Source organism: Mus musculus, chromosome 5 (assembly GCF_000001635.26).
Source record: "Mus musculus strain C57BL/6J chromosome 5, GRCm38.p6 C57BL/6J".
Lineage (NCBI taxonomy): Eukaryota > Metazoa > Chordata > Mammalia > Rodentia > Muridae > Mus > Mus musculus.
The window spans coordinates 107,968,427-107,989,136 of NC_000071.6; the positions used below are offsets into that span (position 1 = coordinate 107,968,427).

The following is a 20,710-nucleotide window of genomic DNA, read 5'->3' on the forward strand; positions in this document are numbered from 1 at the left end:
GGAAAGCTGGTATGAGGACCAGAGCTTTCATCAACTGTCAATTTTGAAAAACTGGACACGGGTCAGTCAACAGACATGGGCAAATTTGACAAACAAAACAAACAACAATAAACCGGCCTGCGCTACCCTCCCCATCACCGACTGGCCCTGCTATCAGGCTACTGAAGGTTGAGGAGAAAGCTCCCTGTGCAGCGTGTGCTCTCTAAGGCCAGCTCTTCAGCAGAAACCATGAATAGGTTTGTGGATCTCAGGATACCTGTGTCTTGGTGACTTGAAAGTGTAGACAAGAGGTTCATAAATGCTAATAAATTCTCTTAACACAGCAGTGCCTGCCTGTAATCCCAGCACTGGAAAAAGACTTAGGTAATATTCGAGGGCATCTTTGCCTACAGAGCAGTTCAAGGCCAGCCACACTATAATTCCTGTCTTTAAAACCAAAGCATACACATTTATTCTATGACCTAGCTAAACCATTTCAACACACACGTTCATATATATTTATCAAAAGACAAGAACCAAGAATATTTGCAACTTCAACAGCTTAAAACTGAAAACAACCCACCCTTATTAACAGTAGGATGAGTAAGTTTAGCTGTGTTCACACAGTGCAACCTCCTGAGTGCTGGGACTATAGGTATGTGGCATTGTGGCCAACTGAAATCTCATTGTTTAAATAGAGGGAAACATAATACACAGAGCTCCCCCAACATTCACCAGACAGTTTCTGTATAGCCCTAGTGGTCCTGGAACTCACTCTGTAGACTAGGTGACTTTGAACTCAGAGATCTACCTGCCTGCCTCTGCCTCCAAAATGTTGGGACTAAAGGTATGTACCACACACACACACACACACACACACACACACACACACACACACACACACACACACAGCATGTTAGAACTTTTAAGGCTGTGATGGTTTGAATAAGAATGGCCCCTGTAGGGTCATATATTTAAATTTTTGGTTTCTAGTTGGTGGACTGTTTGGGAAGAACTAGGAAGTATGATTTTTGTTGGACTAAATGTGTCACTGTGGTGGAGTTTTCAAAAACCCACACCAGATCCATTCTCAACATGTCTATGTCTGTCTGTTTCTCTGTCTCTCTGTGTGCTTGTCTGTCTCTGTTTGTGTGTCTGTGTGCCTATCTGTCTATCTGTCTTTGCCTTCCCCGCATGCCTGTGGATCAGAAGTAAGCTCTCAGCTCCTGTTCCAGGGCCAGGCTTGGCTGCTTGCTGCCGTGTTCCTCGCTGTGTACTTTTCTATTGTGTCTGTGATGCTGGTTTAGGCTCTTCTTCCCTTCCCCTGTGCAGTCACTATCTTCCCACTTTTGCATAAGAAAGTCAAGAGATCTTACACAGGTTCCAATAGAGCAGTATTTTAGTCTTTGTCTTGGTTACTTTCCTATCACTGTGAAGAGACAAAGGCAACTTATGAAATATTTTTAATTGAGGGCTTACAGTTTCAGAGAATGAATCCATCACTGTCATGGTAGGGAGAACAGCAGCAGGCAGGCATGGCACTTGAGCAGTAGCTGAAAACGTACATCTAATCCACAAGAAGGAGGCAAACAGAGAGCCAGCTCAACTGGAATGGCATGGGCTTTTGAAAACTCAAAGCCTGGGCTGGAGAGATGGCTCAGTGGGTAAGAGCACTGACTGCTCTTCCAAAGGTCCTGAGTTCAAATCCCAGCAACCACATGGTGGCTCACAACCATCTGTAATGAGATCTGAAGTCCTCTTCAGGTGTGTCTGAAGACAGCTACAGTGTATATTACATGTAATAATAAATAAATTAAAAAAAAAAAAAAAGAACACTGACTGGTCTTCCAGAGGTCCAGAGTTCAATTCCCAACAACCACATGGTGGCTCACAATCACCTGTAATGGTATCTGATGCCCTCTTCTGGAGTGTCTGAAGACAGCTACCGTGTACTTACATATAATAAATAAAAAGAAAAGAAAACTCAAAACCACTTCCAGTGAGACCTCTTCCAATGTGGTCGTACCTCTTAATCATTCCCAAATAATTCCAGCAACTGGGGACTAAGCTTTCAAATATATGATCCTATAGAGGACATTCTGATTCAAACCACACACCACACATCATGGATAACACATATTCCCTTGTCAGATATACTTTATAAGAAGGTCTTGAGCTGGCCTCAACCTCCATCTGTCTGCTTCAGTATACATGAACTGGGATTACAGATTTGTGTCACAACCTTTTAACAAGATCTGCTACAAAGCAAAAGAGGTTAATTTTGCTAAAATCTTACCAACTTACCAATTTATCTTTTTATAGACCAGGCTTTATCAAATCTAGGAATCTTTAGGGCCAGTTTTCTGCTCCTGCCTTTACAAAGGTACTCAGTCAGGCCTTCGGTGGCCCAGCTATTGGCTGAATCATCACCCCACCTCAAACACTAATATGTTCTATTGCCCTTTTGTGTTCCAGTAGAGCTTTCAATGCAGCAAGGAGCCTCTGTAAGATCCTGGTAGATCTCTTGACTTTCTTTTGCTGAAGTGGGAAGGTGACTAGTGTAGAGGGGAGGGGAAGGGGAGCCTAAACCCTCACCACAGACTCTCAGGAAAAGCACAGGGAATTCAAAGACCTCCAGTAAACTCTTCATCTCCATTCTCTGAAGATAAGAGTGAGATTGGGATTGTCAGGTGTGGTCGTACAGGCCTCTAATCCCAGCAGATAGAGATAGAGGTAGGAAGATTTCTGTGAGTTCAAGGCCAGGCCTGGCAAGGATTCATAGTGAGATCTTGTCTAAAGCATACAAAACAGTCAAAGCAAAACTGAGAATACAGATCAAGTGGTAGGATGTTAGACTCGAAGGAAGGCCTATCTTAGATCTCTAGTACAATATAGCCACCTGGCATAGTGACACAAACCAAGTATTGCAGCACCACCAGTAAGCCTGGCACCTGAGAGGTTGGAACCGGAGGATCGGAAGTTCAAGGTCATCCTTCATACATTATAAGTTTGAGGTTAGCCTGGGCTAGAGACTCCATCTCAAAACACAAGAGTGCAAGCAAGGGGAACCCATCTAAGGGAAGAGCTGAAAAATGAGGTTTTGTTTTTGTTTTTGTTTTTATAAAAAGGAAAACTGCAAAACCTGATGTAATCCCAGCTGTCCATTCTCACTTTTGCTTCCCTGATCTTTGTCTCTCTAAGACTGGTTACTCTATTCTCTTGCCTTATTTTAATAAAATAACTTGATAATTCTGTAACAAATAAACACACTAAACTAAACACGGGAAGATCAAAATTTATATCAGGACTTCAAGATGTTACACTGAAGACACATGTTTGCTATTACACAGCTTGTCACGCCACACTGTATCCAAATAAGCAAAAGGATCAATAAACTGCTAACATTAAAGAGAAAGTGGGACATTCCATAGTGTATAGAAGGGCTAACAAATTGGTAGAATTCAAAAGGCAAATGTAATTCTGATGGAGGTAGGAGGAAGGTAGACAAAGTCACAGAAAAGAACATTCCATCACACAACCTAAATAAGCTGGAACCAGAACTCCGGTTGGAATCCAGAAGGAATCCAGAGAGCCAACCTAGCCCCTTAGCACACCTAAGGACTTTAGGCTCGGTGTGAGCCAGCAGGAAAGACAATGGATATGGACAGTGAGACTAAGGGTGGGGTTAGGGTGGGAAGGGGCTGGGTAGGTAAGGGTGGGGAGGGTGGGGTGATATTTGAGGAGGAGTACCTAGGCCTTCTGGTTGGCAGCCTGGCAGCCTGATTGCTTCCCCCACTCAACATAGGTCAGCCAAAAACAAAAACCAGATTTCTGGCTGGGCCTGGCAATACATTCCTGTAGCTCCAGCACTCAGCAGGCAGAGTTTCTGGGAGGTTGAGATCAGCCTGGGCTACACTGTGAATACCAGGTCATTCTGGGCTGCAGTGTGAAAACTCTCTCCAAAACTCAAGAAGGAGCGGGGCCAGAAAAAAAAAAATCAAGAAGGAAAAAAGAAAAACTGGATATCTGAAGAAAAGGAGAATCCAAGATGGCCAGAGCGTCTGTGTAGGTGCAGAAAGTGCCTGTAGACCACAGGAAAGTACTCCAGTGACACAAGGGGCCCAAGGCCATAGAGCAAAGCAACAGCCACTACATTCTGGCTCTAGATGGGACTCAGCCAGCTACCACACCAGTCAGGAGGCTACTGATAAAACAGAACAATCGACCACACCAGTTACCCAGTCCTTTATGAAATAGACAACCAAAGATCAGCAAGTACATCAGGGGATCCAGGGGCGTGAAAAAGAAGAGCTAAGAAAACACACAGGGAAGAAGCAGCTGAAGGGAACAAAGATGAAGGGGAAAGAAGCATTCTTGACAGCTCCCACGAAAGCTGTGAACAGTCAGCAGCACAACACTTACCGAGCAAGCCTTACATTTGGTCCTCAGCAGAGGCATGGCAAAGGAGTGGTGGAGCGAGGGAGGGGACATCTATAGTCAAAATACCAAAGAGGAAGGTCCACAAAAAAAGAGTAAGAGCTGAGAATGTAGCTCAGTTGGTCGAGCACTCCTAGAATGCATGAAGTGTGTCACATAAGCCAGACATGCTGACACAGGCTCATTAGCCAGCATTCCAGATGTAGAAGCAAGATAAGAAGTTCATAGCCTAACTGTGGATATAGCTAGCGTCGCCATGCAAGCCTGACGACCCGAGTTGACCCCTAGAACCTGTGGTAGAAGGAAAACTCCTGAAAACCATCCTCTGACCTTCACTTGAATATAGTGGCGTGCGTGTGTATGTGTATACAAAAGCTTTTTATTTTAATTTTAATGTAAGGAAATGATTCATGGTCATCAGCTATATGGCAAGTTCAAGGCCAGCCTGGGGTTCTTGAGAACCTTTGTGAAGCTGTTCGTGGCTGTCACCTTGACATACTGAGAAAGAGGGAGCCTCAGGTGTGGAACTGCCTCCATGAAATTAGCTTGGGGCATATTTGTGGAGCATTTTCTTAATCACTAACTGATGCATGAGGGTGCAGCCTGTGTGGGCAGTGTCACCCCTAAGCAGCTGGGCCTGGACTGTGGAGGAAGGAAGCTGAGCAGGCCAGGAGGGCAACACAGTAAGGGCTGTTCCTCCAGGCTGTTTGCCCCAGTGCTTCCCTTGGGTTTCTCCCTTGGACTCCAGTCCTGGCTTCCCTCACAGTGGTCTTTAACCCTTTCCCCTCCGTCATGGTTGGCCTCAAAAGAACTCTGGCAATCTGTTCTAATCTTCTGGCTCCTTCTCATTCTCTGACTGGTTCTGCCTTCACCTGTGTCTAGCTTGTTCTCTCTGCAACCTGTCTCTATAAAACCCTCCCAGTAAAAACTACCTCTTCTGTGTGTGTGTGTGTGTGTGTGTGTGTGTGTGTGTGTGTGTGTGTGTATGTGTTTTCTCTTAAATAGCCTCTCTTTCCTGTCTGTTTTCATGAGAATTGGGCATATGCTGTCCTGTCAAATCATACATGACACATTACTAGCCAAGTTATAAGGTGCCTGATATAGGTAAAACTATGAATTTTAGATAAAAGCAAATAACATATTTGTACTGAAAATATTTTATTAAATGTTATCAAATTTTATGGCTGTAACTTTATTATGTCAATGAGATCTGGCACTAATAATTTTCTACATACACTTTCCTACTAAACTTATTAAGTGGCTGTGATGGTTTATATATCCTTGGACCAGGGAGTGGCACCATCTGAAGGTGTGGCCTTGTTGGAATAGGTGTGACCTGGTTGGAATGGGTATGTCACTGTGGGTGTGGGCTTAAGACCCTCACCCTAGTTGCCTGGGAGTCAGTCTTCCACTAGCAGCCTTTGGATGAAGACATAGAACTCTCAGCTTCTCCTGTGCCATGCCTGCCTGGATACTGCCATGCTCTCACCTTGACGATAATGGACTGAACCTCTGAACCTGTAAGCCAAGCCCTGATAAAATGCTGTTTTTATAAGACTTTCCTTGATCATGGTGTCTGTTCACAGCAGTAAAACACTAACTAAGACACCCTCCAAGTTATTTTTTGACAATTTATGGAAAATGATACAAATATGGTCACAATAAAGTACAGGAGACACAAGGAACCAATCCAAGAGACAGGTGATCTGACAAAGGCCTAGAGAGAGGAAACAGAAGTCAGCATACCCTGGAGCTGAAGTAGGAAAGTTCTAAGTTTTACTACCTAAAGGGATAATAAGCATGGTGGCACATGCCTTCAATCCCAGTACTTGGGAGGCAGAAGTAGACAAATCCCTGTGAGTTCTAGGCCAGCCTGATATATGTTCTAGGTCAGCCAAAGCTATAAGGTAAGACCTATCTCAGAAAAACAAACAAAAACTATCCGAAGGGCTCAGGTAGAGCCCAATACAACTGATATAGACCCTGTACCAATCCTCAGGGAATTTCAAAACAAGTATTAAAAAAAAAAAAGAAAGAAAAGAAGAGAAGAGAAGAGAAGAGAAAAGAGAGAGAAGAAGAGGAAGAGAAAGAAGAAGAGAAAGAGATCACATACAAAGGGCTGAGACTCAAACTGGCCCCTTGGCCAAGACAGGGATCCATGTTTTCAATTTTTCAGGAAAAAAAAATTACTTTTGGCTCCAAATTCTACACCCAACTCAATAATAAATAGGAGGTAGAATATAAGAAATTCCGTTTTAGACATGAAAGCACGCAGAAGGTTCACTTCCCTCACATGCTTCCTTTAGAGCTCATTTCAGGATTACCGCCCTAGTAAGATGAAAACATAGACCAGGATAGACGAAAACTCAGGATCCTGAAAACTGTGAGTCCAACCCAGAGGGAAAAAGGAATCCCAAGAAGATGAGGTGTTGCAAGCCCAGAAAATCCATGGGGTCTAGAGAGTGGAGGGGTATTGGTTCTAATTTTTAAAAGTGGGGGATTCAAAACATAAAATATAGCCAAGAGTACAGAAAAGAAAATGGCACTATGACAAAGGCAGGTTGTGCCAGGAAAAAAAAAAATCAAGTCTATTAGAAAACACCTAGAAGGGCTGGAGAGATGGCTCAGCGGTTAAGAGCCCCGACTGCTCTTCCAAAGGTCGTGAGTTCAAATCCCAGCAACCACATGATGGCTCACAACCATCTATAATGAGATCTGATACCCTCTTCTGGGATGTCTGAAGACAGCTACAGCAAGGCAATGGGGCCAGAGCGAGAAGGAAAAAAAAAGTGTCTGAAGACAGCTGCAGTGTACTTAACATATAATTAAATAAATAAATCTTTAAAAAAAAAAAAAAAAAAAAGCACGGGCTGCTCTTCCAAAGGTCCTGAGTTCAAATCCCACAACCACATGGTGGCTCACAACCACCTGTAATGAGATCTGACACCCACTTCTGGTGTGTCTGAAGACAGCTACAGTGTACTTAGATATAATAATAAATAAAATCTTTGGGCCAGAGTGGGGCCTGAATTCAATGCCCAGCTACCACATGATGGCTCACAACCATCTACAGTACACTCATATACATAAAGTAAAATAAATAAATCTTTAAGAAAACAAAAAAGAAAGAAAGAAAAAGAAAACACCTAGAAAAAAATTATACTTACTAAGTTCACTGAAAGAGTGAGCTGGGCAGAGTGTGGCCTACAGCACAGGGCAAGGCATTTGTTTTTAATTAAAGAAAAGTCAGATATGGTGGTGCTGTCCTTTAATCTCACTCAGGAGGCTGAGGAAGGAATTTGAGACTAGCCTGGGCTACATTCATGAGTTTCAGACCAGACTGAGCTAACAAAGTAATACCTTGTATGCTTGTTTGTTTTTAAAAAGAAAAAAAAAAAAAAAAAAAAAAGCCGGGCGTGGTGGCGCACGCCTTTAATCCCAGCACTAGGGAGGCAGAGGCAGGCGGATTTCTGAGTTCGAGGCCAGCCTGGTCTACAAAGTGAGCTCTAGGACAGCCAGGGCTACACAGAGAAACCCTGTCTCGAAAAAAACAAACAAAAAAAAAAACAAAAACAACAACAACAAAAAAAACCATCCCACCCCACCCCCCCCCCAAAGGAAACACATTACAACAGGACAGCCAGTGCCTGATTATAAAGAACTTATAGTATATAAGAAAAGTATCCAGTCGTTATTAATGTTGGAAGCCTGGGAGCCCAAGGGTCATTATCTTAACCCTAGAGAGAGAAAAAAAAAATGTAATCTTAGCATACAAACTAGGTCTGCACTGAATACTATTTATGGAATCGCATTTTAGGGAATACTAAAATTAAAGATTTCTTTTATCTTGGGCCACAACAAACAATGATTCTGTTGGGTCTCAAGACATAAATTGCAGGATGCTAGGACCATCAACTTTGCCTTTTTTTGTTGTTGCTTTGTTTTGTTTTTGTTTTGTTTTTTTGAGTCAGGGTTTCTCTGTATAGCCCTGCTGGCTGTCCTGGAACTCACTTTGTAGACCAGGCTGGCCTTGAACTCAGAAATCTGCCTGCCTCTGCCTCCCAAGTGCTGGGATTAAAGGCGTGTGCCACCACCGCCTGGCAGCTTTGCCTTTTTAAGACACACAATATCAACACCCACTTCCACCTTTCTTTCCTCTTTCTCTGGAGGTGAGCGTCCTTTTCATTATTTGAGTGGCTCGATGCTCTTCAACTCGCTCAGGTCACATGGACTTGAGGAGCAGATAACTGGGAAAAACTGCATCGACAGCTGAGCATAGGCAATCATTCAGCAAGAAACTCACGGAAGAAAGTTCGTAATGCTCTCAAACATAACTTGCATTTTATTAGAGCTAGCCATTCTTCTCTAACATATATGTCAAAAAGCAACCAAACCTAGGCAATTTGCAAATGTCACATTTTCTTTCCAGGTGGCAAATATGTGGTATTCTCTGGGAAGGGAAAAATTCTCCTACTAGTGTGCTTAATAACAGAGGAACTGCTAAGGTCTGCTACCTCAGGTGGTAACTACAAGCTTCAGTCTATAGGTCTCATGTTTACTTCATGGAAAAAGTGGAAGAAAAAAAACAACTCCTGCAACAGCTGGCCCTTCATGTGTATGCTATAGCACATATGCAATCACACACACATATACACACAACTATATCTGAATAAAAATGTATTGAAAAGTTAAAGCCAAGTGTATTGTTTATATGACCATGGAGGACTCAGGTGAAACTCCGGGAGTCAAAGGCCAGCATGGTGGTTTGAATATAAATGGCCCCCACAAGCTCATAGGAAACAGCATTACTAGGAGGTATGGGGTTGTTGGAGTAGGTGTAGCCTTTTTAAAGGAAGTATGTCCCTGGGGTAGGCGTTCAGGTTCCAAATGCTCAAGCCAGACCCACTGTCTCTCTCCCTCTCTTCCTGTTGTTTGCTGATCTAGATGTAGAACTCTCAGCTATCTCTCCAGCTTCATGTCTGCCTGTGTGCCTCCATGCTTCCTGCCATGATGATAATGAGCCAATTAAAAGTTTTCCTTTATAAGATTTGCTGTGGTCATGGTATCTCTTCACAGCAACAGACGCAATTAGCAGTTAGAAGTATAGCTACCAGACAGGCTTTGGGAGTAAAGCAGATCAGATAGAAGTGGCAAGAGGCAATTAAGGCTTGTAGGATATGACCAGCTGTGTGCTTTTACTTACTGTGTACACATTCTTTCACATAAGGGATTAATGTATCTAATCAGTTCCACAAGACTCTATACCATGAACCAGCTGTGGGGGTGCCTGTGTGATCTCAGCAACAACAGCTGGGTATACATACAGCAAACACTCCTGGCCCATTTCCCCAGAAAAACCCCTCCGTATCTCTATAAATGTTTAAGCACATTCACTGTACCCCACAAACATTTATTGGCCACCTACCCTGAGCCAGACAAAGCAGACAGAGAGGAAATGGACATTTCAGCTCTCAAGCAGCTCACACCTTTGAGAAAAGATAGGAAAAAGCCCAAGATGCTTCAGTATCTTGTAAGAGATACTGGCTATCATTTGCTTAGAGTCTGTAGGTCTTAGAGAGGGATGTTCAAAGGTTACTTCCTCTTTGAGTTGAGACTTAAAAGATAAGAGAGAATAAACCAGGTAAGCAGATATAAAGACTTGGCAGAGGAAGCGCTCTACAGGACGAAGAGGAACACTAGAACTGGGGAAGCGGTTAAGGGGCAGAGCACTTGTCTAGCATGCACATGCTCCTGCTGCAATCCACAGCACTACAAGAGAAAAATTAAAACTAACTTAAAGCAAAGAGGAAAGGACTGAGTAGACACGAAGACTGAGTAGCATGCTAGTATGTTTGGAAAAGTCAAGTTTCTCAGGTCTGCTGGAACAAAGGGCCATGTTCTCCACAGAACCAGGTCTCCTGAGGTAAAGGAAGGCCACTAGGAGGGAAAAAGCGAGTCCACTGAAGGACAAGTACAAAGGAGGGAGGCCCAGCCAGATTTGCCCCTTGGGGAAGATGTTGCTAGAACAAGATGGGAGGGTGCTTCTGTACCGGTAGAGCAGGCTGTTCTGCTAGGCCAGCAGAACAGAAGGCTACAGTGCATTCATGTGTTATTTAGCAAATGCACTCTTCAGAATCTGGTCACATCACTTTCTCCTATAATTAGAGATGAACCCTAGAAGAAATGGGGAAGAGATTCAAGATAGATGACAATCCAGAAACAGAAAACAGCAAAAGCTAAATAGAGTATGAAAGAACTGGAGTCCTTGCACACCACTGGCAGGAATGTGGAGGAAAAAGTATAACCACTATGAAGAATAGTATGAAGATTTACTAAGAAACCAGGAAGATAAGCACTAAGCATTCTCTCTATATGTAGATCTAGATTTAAATATTTAAATATACATGAGATGTGAATATAATTAAAAGGAAGGAAGGGGTTAGAAGGAAGGAGAGGGGAACAAAAGAGGAAAGATCAAGTATTGCACATTTTTTTCTCATTTTCAGATTATAGAAACACATACCACTATTTAAGAGGCAGAAAAGGAGCCGGGCGTGGTGGCACACGCCTTTAATCCCAGCAGTTGGGAGGCAGAGGCAGGCGGATTTCTGAGTTCGAGGCCAGCCTGGTCTACAAAGTGAGTTCCAGGACAGCCGGGGCTACACAGAGAAACCCTGTCTCAAAAAACCAAAAAAAAAAAAAAAAAAAAAAAAAAAAAAAAAAAGAGGCAGAAAAGGAAAATGAGGAGAGAGGAGACATGGGTGATGGAGGCAAGGATATGAACAAAGCACAATAATACACATGACAAAGATGAAAATGTCACAATGAACCTATTACTCTACATACTAACTAAAATACTAGTTATTCTAATAACACAAAAAGGCATTAAGCTGGATGGTGGTAATGAACATAGTTAGTCCCAGCACTTGGAGGCAGAGGCAGGCAGACCTCTGAGTTCGAGGACAGTCTGGTCTACAGACTGAGCTCCAGGATAGCCACAGCTACACAGTGAAGAAACCCTGTCTTGAGAGAGGGAGTAAACATGGGGGGGTGCTATTAATATTTTTGTTTGTTTTGTTTTTCAAGAAAGGAGAGAGGGGAAGAGGAAGGAGGAGAAGGGAGAGAAGAGGAGGAAAGAAGTGGAGGATAGGAACTGGAGGAGAAAGAGAAAAGGAGAGGAAGGGAGGACAGGAGAGGAGGTAACGGGTGGGAAATACTGCAGGGTTCTATTTACACAAGATATTTTAAGAGAGTCAAACTAATAGAAACAGAAAATAGGATGTGGTTACCAAGGACTAGGGTGGGGTCAGAGACTAGAAGGAAACAGGGAGAATTTCAATGGGTGGAGTTTCAACTTTGCAAGATGAAAAAGTTTTATAGGTCTGATACACTCAAAGTGCATAGAGTACACTTAAAAATATTTAAGTTGTTGAATGTGGTGGCATATGCCTTTAATCCCAGCACCAGAGGCAGAGACAGGGAGATCTCTGTAAATTCACGATCAGTCTACATAGTGAGTTTCAAACAGCCCGAGCTAAATATCGAGATCCTATATAAAAAAACAAACAAACAAACAACAAAAAGGGTACTATGAAGGCTAGAAAGATGGCTCAGCAGTTAAGAATATGACTGCTTTTTTAGAAGATCCAAATTAAATTCCCAGTACCCAATTGGTAGCTAACAACCATTTGTAACTCCAGTTTCAGGAGATCCAATGCTCTCTTCTGGCCTCTACAGGTACCATTCACAAAATACCCATGCACATAAAAGCAGTTTTCAAGTCTGTAAGTTTGGAAAAATTGCTACAAAATTAATCATTTATGGTTCTCAAGAAGCATGATAATGTAGCTACACACTACTTCTATGTTTAAATTTTCTTTTTGATTCACTTGTTCCTTTCTTTCTTCCTTTCTTCCTTTCTTTCTTTCTTTCTTTCTTTCTTTCTTTCTTTCTTCCTTTCTTTTTTTTGAGACAATGTTACACCAGGTAGCCCAGGATAGGTTACAATTCTCAATCTTCCTTGGCCTCCTAAATCCTGGGACTGCAGGCGTACACTTAAATGTAAAGCAGTATCAGTCATGCACATTCTCTGTACACTCACAACTTCAGAGAGCTAATTATAGCTCGAGAGATTTCTTTTCAGGCAAAGGTCAAGACATGGGTTTTTCCCTCTGCCACCTTTTAGGAATACAGAACCACCTACTCCAACATTCAGAGACCATCTTACTTTTACTCTAGCATTTGTCTACATTGTAACAGCTACCACTGATATGTCAAAAACTCTCCCTAGCACTAAATTCTACAAAATATCCATATTAAAACACACAAAAACCAAACTGTTTGGAAAATGGTACTAATAGAAGTCAAAATTCCAGGTATTAGAAATTTTAAATAATAGGTGCCATGCTTATAATACCAGCACTTGGGAACTGAGGGAAGAAAGGCCAAGAACAGCCAAAATACAGTTCTATCTCAAAATACAAACAACAAAAGAAATGTTTAATAAGTTCCAACAGTCTAATGTTGAGTAGGTTCCAAAGTCTAAAGCAGGCCATTGATAGATGTGATGGTATATACCTGTAATCCCAGAAGCAGGAGGGCTGCCACAAGTTCAAGGCTACCCTGATACATATGGAGAGTTCCAGACCAGTCAAGGCTACATAGGGGGACTCTCTCAAAGAGTTAAGAACAAAAATGTTTATCCATTCATTCATGACAGCCCTGACTGAACAGATATTAAAAATGCCAGAGCACTTATTTTGGACAGAACATCCCAAAATTTAAAACTGCTACCACTGGGTTGTGGTGATGGTGCACGCCTTTAATCCCAGTACTGGGAGGCAGAGGCAGGCAGATCTCTGTGAGGTCAGTCTAGTCTACAGCGAAAGCTGCAGGACAGCCAAGGCGTCACAGAGAAGCCCTGGGGGGGGGGGGGTGGATCTGCCTAAAAAGGCTTGAAAACCTTCAAAGGAAGATAGCTTAGTCCTCAAATTTCATTATAATTGTACAATCTTTTTCTATGTTGCACAGTATGATCAGAATGGCTGGAATGGAGAATGTGTATAATCTAAGCATATGAAATTACCACAAACTGTCTTAACTTTCATTCTTCCAGGGTTTAATGATAGAAGAAAGCAGGTATTTTACACTAAAGCCAACAAATTACAGGGCTAGTGTGTCATCTGTCACCCTCCCTCAATTGTAGTAAACCCCAAACAAAAGCGGATCCTAATTTGTAGATAACACACTATTAAAAAACACTGCAGGTTCGATGCAGAGTCCTGAGACACTCCTGCTCTAACTGTAATTAAGAGTTGTTTATTTAAGCTGGTTGACAGAGCAATGAGCCAAGTCAAGAGTTTAACTCGGTTCACTATGCTACAACATTTGGCACATCCAAAGAGTGTTATTTCCAGGGTTATTTTTCAACAAAACAGTGGCAAAGGATATTGGCATACATTAGCTTTCTCTGAGAATGATGCCTTGATATGGGAAAACTGGTACTCAGGTACATGCAGCTTGGCTAACTTATTTAGAGAGGTTGCACACTGTGCTTGCATTGCTGCCCTGGAAGCAAGAATTCCCTACACCAAAGAGCTGGCATTGGTGAGAGCTATAAGAGGGGTGGGGGAAAACAAGGTCTATGCCCATAGAGTCAGCTCAACTCATCACTTCCCTTTCTGCTTCCCTCACTCCTTGCTGCTTTACTGAACTATATGTAGTCCATGTACTAGAGAACACATGCCTTTAAGTAGATTGTTAGGTAATATGCAGTCATGCAAGCACTTCTCCTCATCCCCTTCCTCTCAAAATCTACCCATTAGTAACCACTCTTTCTTCCCACCCAACTCTAAGTAACTAATCTATTTCAGTCTTTACTGCTAAATTGTATTTTACTATATGGATACCACACCTAAGTTCTTTTCTTCACAAGCAGTAGAATCTCTTGGTTATATCAACTAAGGTGTCTTAGTCAGGGTTTCTATTCCTGCACAAACATCATGACCAAGAAGCAAGTTGGGGAGGAAAGGGTTTATTCAGCTTACACTTCCATACTGCTGTTCATCAAGGAAGGCAGGACTGGAACTCAAGCAGGTCAGGAGGCAGGAGCTGATGCAGAGGCCATGGAGGGATGTTCCTTACTGGCTTGCTTCCCCTGGCTTGCTCAGCCTGCTCTCTTACAGAACCAAGACTACCAGCCCAGAGATGGCACCACCCACAAGGGGACCTCCCTGCTTGATCACTAATTGAGAAAATGCCTTGCAGCTGGATCTCATGGAGGCATTTCCCCAACTGAAGCTCCTTTCTCTGTGATAACTCCAGCTTGTGTTAAGTTGACACAAAACTAGCCAGTATATAAGGTAACCATAGCGGTTAGGTACTCACAAATCCCAGTTATAGGTTATAGTTACATTAATTACAAAATACTAAGTTTTGGTGGGGAGGAGAGGAGACTTACTGGTATTTTGTTTGTTCTGGGTTTTGTTGTTGTTGTTGTTGTTTTGTTTTGTTTTGTTTTTCCAAACAGGGCTTCTCTGTGTCACTCTGACTGTCCTGGAACTCTCTTTGTAGACCAGGCTGGCCTTGAACTCACAGAGATCCAACAGCTTCTCCCTCCAGAGTGCTGAATTAAAGGTGTGTGCCCAGTTATTGTTTTATTTTTAACTAGCTCAAAATGCTTAATTTTCTAGAAGTGGCAGTAACTACCAGTGACATCTGGGTTGATGGGAATTCTGTGAGGAAAGGTCCTTGACAAGCAAGTCAAATTATTAAGTTTCCCCCTCTAAATTATGGGGGAGGGGGTAGACATAGCTCCTGGGTTATAAGGACTCACTGCTCTTGAAAAAAAGACCCAGGTTCAGTTCCCAGCATCCTCATAGTGGCTCACAACCACATGTTAACTCCAGTTTCAGTGGATATGGTGTGCTCTCCTATCCGCCACAGGCAGCATGCACATAAACATGTCACACATACACAGGCAGGCAAAACATTCATACACATAAAATAAAAAATGTCTTCATTTTGTTTTGCTTGTTTAGTTTGTTTTGGCTTTTTTGTCTTATTTTTGTTTGTTTTAATCTTTGTTTTTGTGAGGGCTTTTTGAAAGAGAGAGAACGTTAAGTTGGGTGGACAGAGAGGTCGAGAGAAGCTGGGGGTGGGGTGGGAATATGATCAAAATATATTGTATGAAAAAAATTTAGAGAAAAAAATACTAAGGAAAAAATAGGGAAAAAGAAACTTAAACTCTCTAAGGGCTAAATAAGGACATAAGTGACCTTTGGCCCCACCCAGTTGAGACAAACAAGAACAACTGCCAAGGATATAAAACTGGTTTCAAAAACTTTCCAGGCCATTTATCTTCCCCTCCTCTTGGAAATAAATCTACCTTGCTGTTTCCCTACCCACAAGGTAAGAGCATCTCCCATACCTGTTGAATGGTTACAGCCTCACTGTAACTTAAAATGTACCTGGAGGGCGAGGTGACGCGTGCTTTAGTCCCAGCACTTGGGAGGCAGAAGCAGGTGGACTTCTGAGTTCAATGCCAGCCTGGTCTACAAAGTGAGTTCCAGGACAGCCAGAGCTACAGAAAAACCCTGTCACGAAAAACCAACAACACAAATGTACCTTATCAGAAATATTATTGACATCAGGTATCTGCAGGTGTGGCTGGGCATGCCTGTTATCCCAGCACTTGAGAGGCTATGACAGAGGGTCCACCATGAGTCTGAGGTTAACCTATATACATATCCAGTACAAGCCAGCCAGCACAATACATAGCAAGACCTTATCTCAAAAGAACACAAAAGTAAAAACAAAACCCCCTCAAAACGGGTATCTGTATTCCCTCAAAACAAAGTGTAAGAACTAGTTTCCCTGAAGCACTGTATACTGGGCACACTTGTAAACCCTGCACTAGGGAGGTAGAAACAGGAAGATCAGAAACAGGAAGATTGGGAATTCAAGGCCAGCCTGTGCAAGACTGGGACTTGGTCTCAAAAAGTGTGTGTGTGTGTGTGTGTGTGTGTGTGTGTGTGTGTGTGTTCTAACATACACAGGCTGTTAAAGTTTTTTTATTTTCTTTTGCCAAAAGACAGTGCACAAGAAACCCTCTCCATGACAAATCAAATTTAGCTAATACTAAGTTAATGCTAAGCATGATCTATGAAGAAGAAGAAGGAGGAGGAGGAGGAGGAAGAGGAGGAGGGGGAGGAGGAGGAGGAAGAGGAAGAGGAGGCGGCTACAGAGTTAGCTCAGTCTGTAAAGGTCTTGCTCTCCAAGCACTTGGCGTCCAGATTTGCACATCCTTGCAATCTCAGACCTGACTAAGTGGAGACAGGGGGATTCCTGGGACTCCCTGGCCTATTTGGAGATTTCGATGGGAGGAAGCTCCTGGGGAAAACACTGGACTCTCAACTGTGCCATTCATTCATACCCTTGCAATCACAAGCTCTTAAAAGCAAGAGGATCAGAAATTCAAGGTTATCCTTAGCTACCTCGAGAGTTCTAAGTCAATCTGTGTCACATGAGAACTTGTCCTTTAAATCTTAAGTTTACCTTTAAATTTTTTTGAGACAAAATTTCTCTATGTAGTCGTCACTAATCTCGAACTTGTTATGTAGACTATGCTGGCCTCAAACTCAGAGGCCTGATTCCCAAGTGCTGGTATTTAAATAGTTTAAACATTTTTAAAAATTAATAATCTTAATATTAGCCCACTAGCAAGCTTACCCTAATTTCATCATTGATAACGATGCAAATTCAGAAAAGTAAGAAACACACTAAGTGTTTGTCATTAATGTAAGCATAACTATTTGTAAAACTAATTTTGTTTGCGTGGTGTCGGGGATTGAATCCAGAACTCTTAATTTCTAACCTTAACCACATCAGAAAACCTTTGTACAGTTATAGCGCCAAAGATTGCATTCACATCTGTGGAAAACATTTAAAGCCAAAACTAAAGCCTAAAGCTCTACCAACTCCAAAAATTAATAATAGAAAGCTAAGTAGTTTAAGTTCAAAGATTTTAAACATGCCCAAATACTTTAACCTGGAGGGGTGGAATGCTAGACTAGGTTCTAATACTGGTACTCAAGGCACAACTATTTCTGGTGGCGCTGCTACAAACATTCAGTTTTACACCCTTAAAACCATGAGTTGTCAAGTCAGTCTCTCAATCTGGGTTTCTCTCGTTTCGATGTAATGACTTACACTTGCAAATTTCAAATTAAAATATAAGATTTATTTGGACAGTAACGGTTTCTCCTCAACTTTTTCTTTTTTTTCCATACTCATAAGAAGCACACCAACAACTGACCTAAATACACGTCCCATGTCGTCAGGCCTTTTAATGTAAGCAGTGTCCTCTAGAGACATATAACAATACTGCCAATGTGTGAGGCATTGATTTGTAGTTGTTTTTCCATCCGAGCTATGGATTTGTGCTCAGCTACTCACGACGTCTACTAGGTCCCCCTGGTGACCAAACAGTGCACCAAAGCAGCAGGAGGGTTCTAAAGCCTACTGACAGCGGAACAGAAAATCATGAAAAATTAACACGGCAACAGTACACACGACGTGACTGTGAATTGCGTTCGCACTGCTGGCGGGCTGAGTGAAGAGCCGTACAACGGTCACCATCCCCTTTTTGCAAAAGCATCGCCTCGATCGAGCTTGCCTACTCCTCCCTCCCATTTAAACCAGAGATGTGATGAGAACACCAAACCCAGGGGATCTGCACGAGGCACAGCTACTGGCTGGGACTTGGGGAACCACTGGTATGACAATCGGTCACGATTCTGTGGAGCATGGAGGAATGACACACCACCCTTTCCTACCCCAGACACAGAGTCAGGAATGGCAGGTCGAGGGGGGGCCCTTGGGGAAAGCGGGAGAGCACGCAGAGGAGGGACCGCGGCGCGTCCGGGGCCGGGACTCAGAGGGGCTCAGGGCTGGGGCGGCGCCCGAGGAGCGGGACCAGGGCTGGGAGGGCGCGCCGCCAGGTGCCGGTCCGCAGGAGGCGGCGGGGCGCGCACGGAGGGAGGACGGGGCGCTGAGTCCCGCGTGGCGCGGAGCGGAGGGCGCGTGGCGGGGCCGCGGCCGGCCTACCTGGAGGTAATGGGGTTTCCTCAGCCAGGCCCCCGCGCAGAGACTCCTCGCCATGGCACTCACATCGCCCCGCCGCGCCGCAGTCGGAGGCGGACCCGAGCGCGGCCGCCCGCCGGCCTCCCCGCCCCTGCCCCGCCGGCCCGCCCACGGCCCGCCCCCGGCGCGCGCTCCCCGGGGCCGCGCTGCGGCGAGGGCGGCGGGTAGCGGAGGCCGGCTCCGCGCGCAGAACCCCACCCCCACCGCCAGCCGCGGCGGTCGTCAAGGCGCGGGCGCGGGGCTCCGCCATAAAGGGGAGTCGAGCCTCGCGTCCGCCGACACAAATCCGCCTGCGCCTCCGTGCTTAAAGGGGAGGCGCGGACGGGGGAGGGGTACGGCCGAGGCGGGTGCGAGCAGCACGGGGGTGCGCAAAACGTGGGCTCCGTGGAGCGCCCACTTCACTGTGAGGCTTGCGGCTTCACGCGCGGAGTCCCGCCGTCCGCGCTCTGGACCTGTGCGAGCGGATTGCACGGAAATTCTGTGGATGCTTAGAGCTGCATCCTAGGCGACCAACTAACTCATAGATCCTCTCCAGGGAAAGGAGGCTCTCCGGAGACGCGACCACCGCTATCTAGGGGAGGAAGGGACTCCTTCCCGCTCAGTTCTGCGTGGCCTTCCAGACACTTCGCCTCTTTGCGTACCTTAAATTTAATGCAATTTTTTTCTTTTATTTCTTTTTCTTTCTTTTTTACCATTTCGACTTTTTGAAGTTTGCATTGTTTGCAAAACAGCCTCAGAGTTTTCTTGCCTCTACCACAGAATCATGATTCACACGTTAAATACATAATTAAATAAATAAATGCCGGATAAATACAGTGAAGGCAGGAGACCTTCTAGGATATAGCAGAGCAGCTCAGTTAAGGCTATACACCTCAAGGCGTTGCTTTCTTCTGTTGACACTGATGGCCAAATAAGGGAGAAGGGGCCACCCTGGGAGGAGTACAGCTATTGATCTGAGTGACTTCAATGCAGGGAGATGCAGGTCCTACTTCATTTTTTTCCCTTGCTATGCCGTACTTTATGTTTCTAGTGCTTTCAGTTTCTGGAAACAGGTCTTTAACCTGGATAATATTTTGTTACTCGCAAAGAAGTGCATGAGCCACTGACTTTCACTTTTAATTAAATGACTTCAGTAATTTCTAAAGTAAAAGTAAATATGAGCTGGGCATGGTGACTCATGCCTGTAATTCCAGCACTTGGCCAACCGGAGCTACTTAAGACAAAGACAGACAAAGGGAGGGAAGGAAGAAGGAGGAAAGGACGGATCCTACCGGTTTCCTTTAGTTGTTTTTTTGTTTTTTGTTTTTTTAAAGATTTATTTATTACTTATTATATGTAAGTACACTGTAGCTGTCTTCAGACACTTCAGAAGAGGGAGTCAGATCTCGTTACGGATGGTTGTGAGCCACCATGTGGTTGCTCAGATTTGAACTCCGGACCTTCGGAAGAGCAGTCGGGTGCTCTTACCTGCTGAGCCATCTCACCAGCCCTTTTTTTTTTTTTTTTTAAGATTTTATTATTTATATGTGTATGTCTGCCATATTTGTGTGATTGCTTATAAAAGCCAAAAGAGGGCATCAGAACACCTGGGGCTGGAATTTCAGTTGGTTTTAAGCTGCCCAACTTGGGTGCTGGGAACCAAACTCGAGTTCTCTGGAACAGCCAGAAGCCCTCTTAACCACGGAGCAATCTCTCCAGCTCTGCAATAAGTATTTTCTTAGCATCCAGACACTGTTCAAATTTTTTTGCTATGTACACAAAAAGACAAAGCAGGCAGAATTCCTAACTTTATGGATATTACATTTTGGAGATGAGAAGACAGGCAATAAATAATAAACACAATGACTATAGAGAAGTCTGGTAAGAGCCAGTTGTGGTGACATGCCCACAGTCATAGTACTTGGGAGGTGTAAACAGATCAGGAATTCAAGGACAGCCTCAGCCCAGCTCACCTGCACAATTTGGAAACCCTATCTCAAAATAAAATAAAATAAAATAAAATAAAATAAAATAAAATAAAATAAAATAAAACAAAACTGGTCAAGGCCAGGTGAGGTAGTAGCAAGCAGATATGTGTGAGTTCAAGACCTGCCTGGTTTATATAGCTAGTTTCATGCCAGCCAGTGCTTCAAGGTAATGGGGTAGTGAGAGG

The 20,710-nt window shown here is 43.7% G+C and overlaps 1 protein-coding gene across 1 annotated transcript in view; it reads right to left on the reverse strand.

Moving 5' to 3' along the window:
* Nucleotides 1-18,651, reverse strand: part of Dipk1a (divergent protein kinase domain 1A) — a 79,036-nt gene extending 60,385 nt beyond the window's left edge. Inside the window, exon 1 of the mRNA NM_026062.4 lies at nucleotides 18,523-18,651. Coding sequence (NP_080338.1) covers nucleotides 18,523-18,576 — 54 coding nt within the window. The 5' untranslated portion in view covers nucleotides 18,577-18,651. The remainder of the gene's footprint in view (nucleotides 1-18,522) is intronic.
* Nucleotides 18,652-20,710: the final 2,059 nt, after the last annotated feature.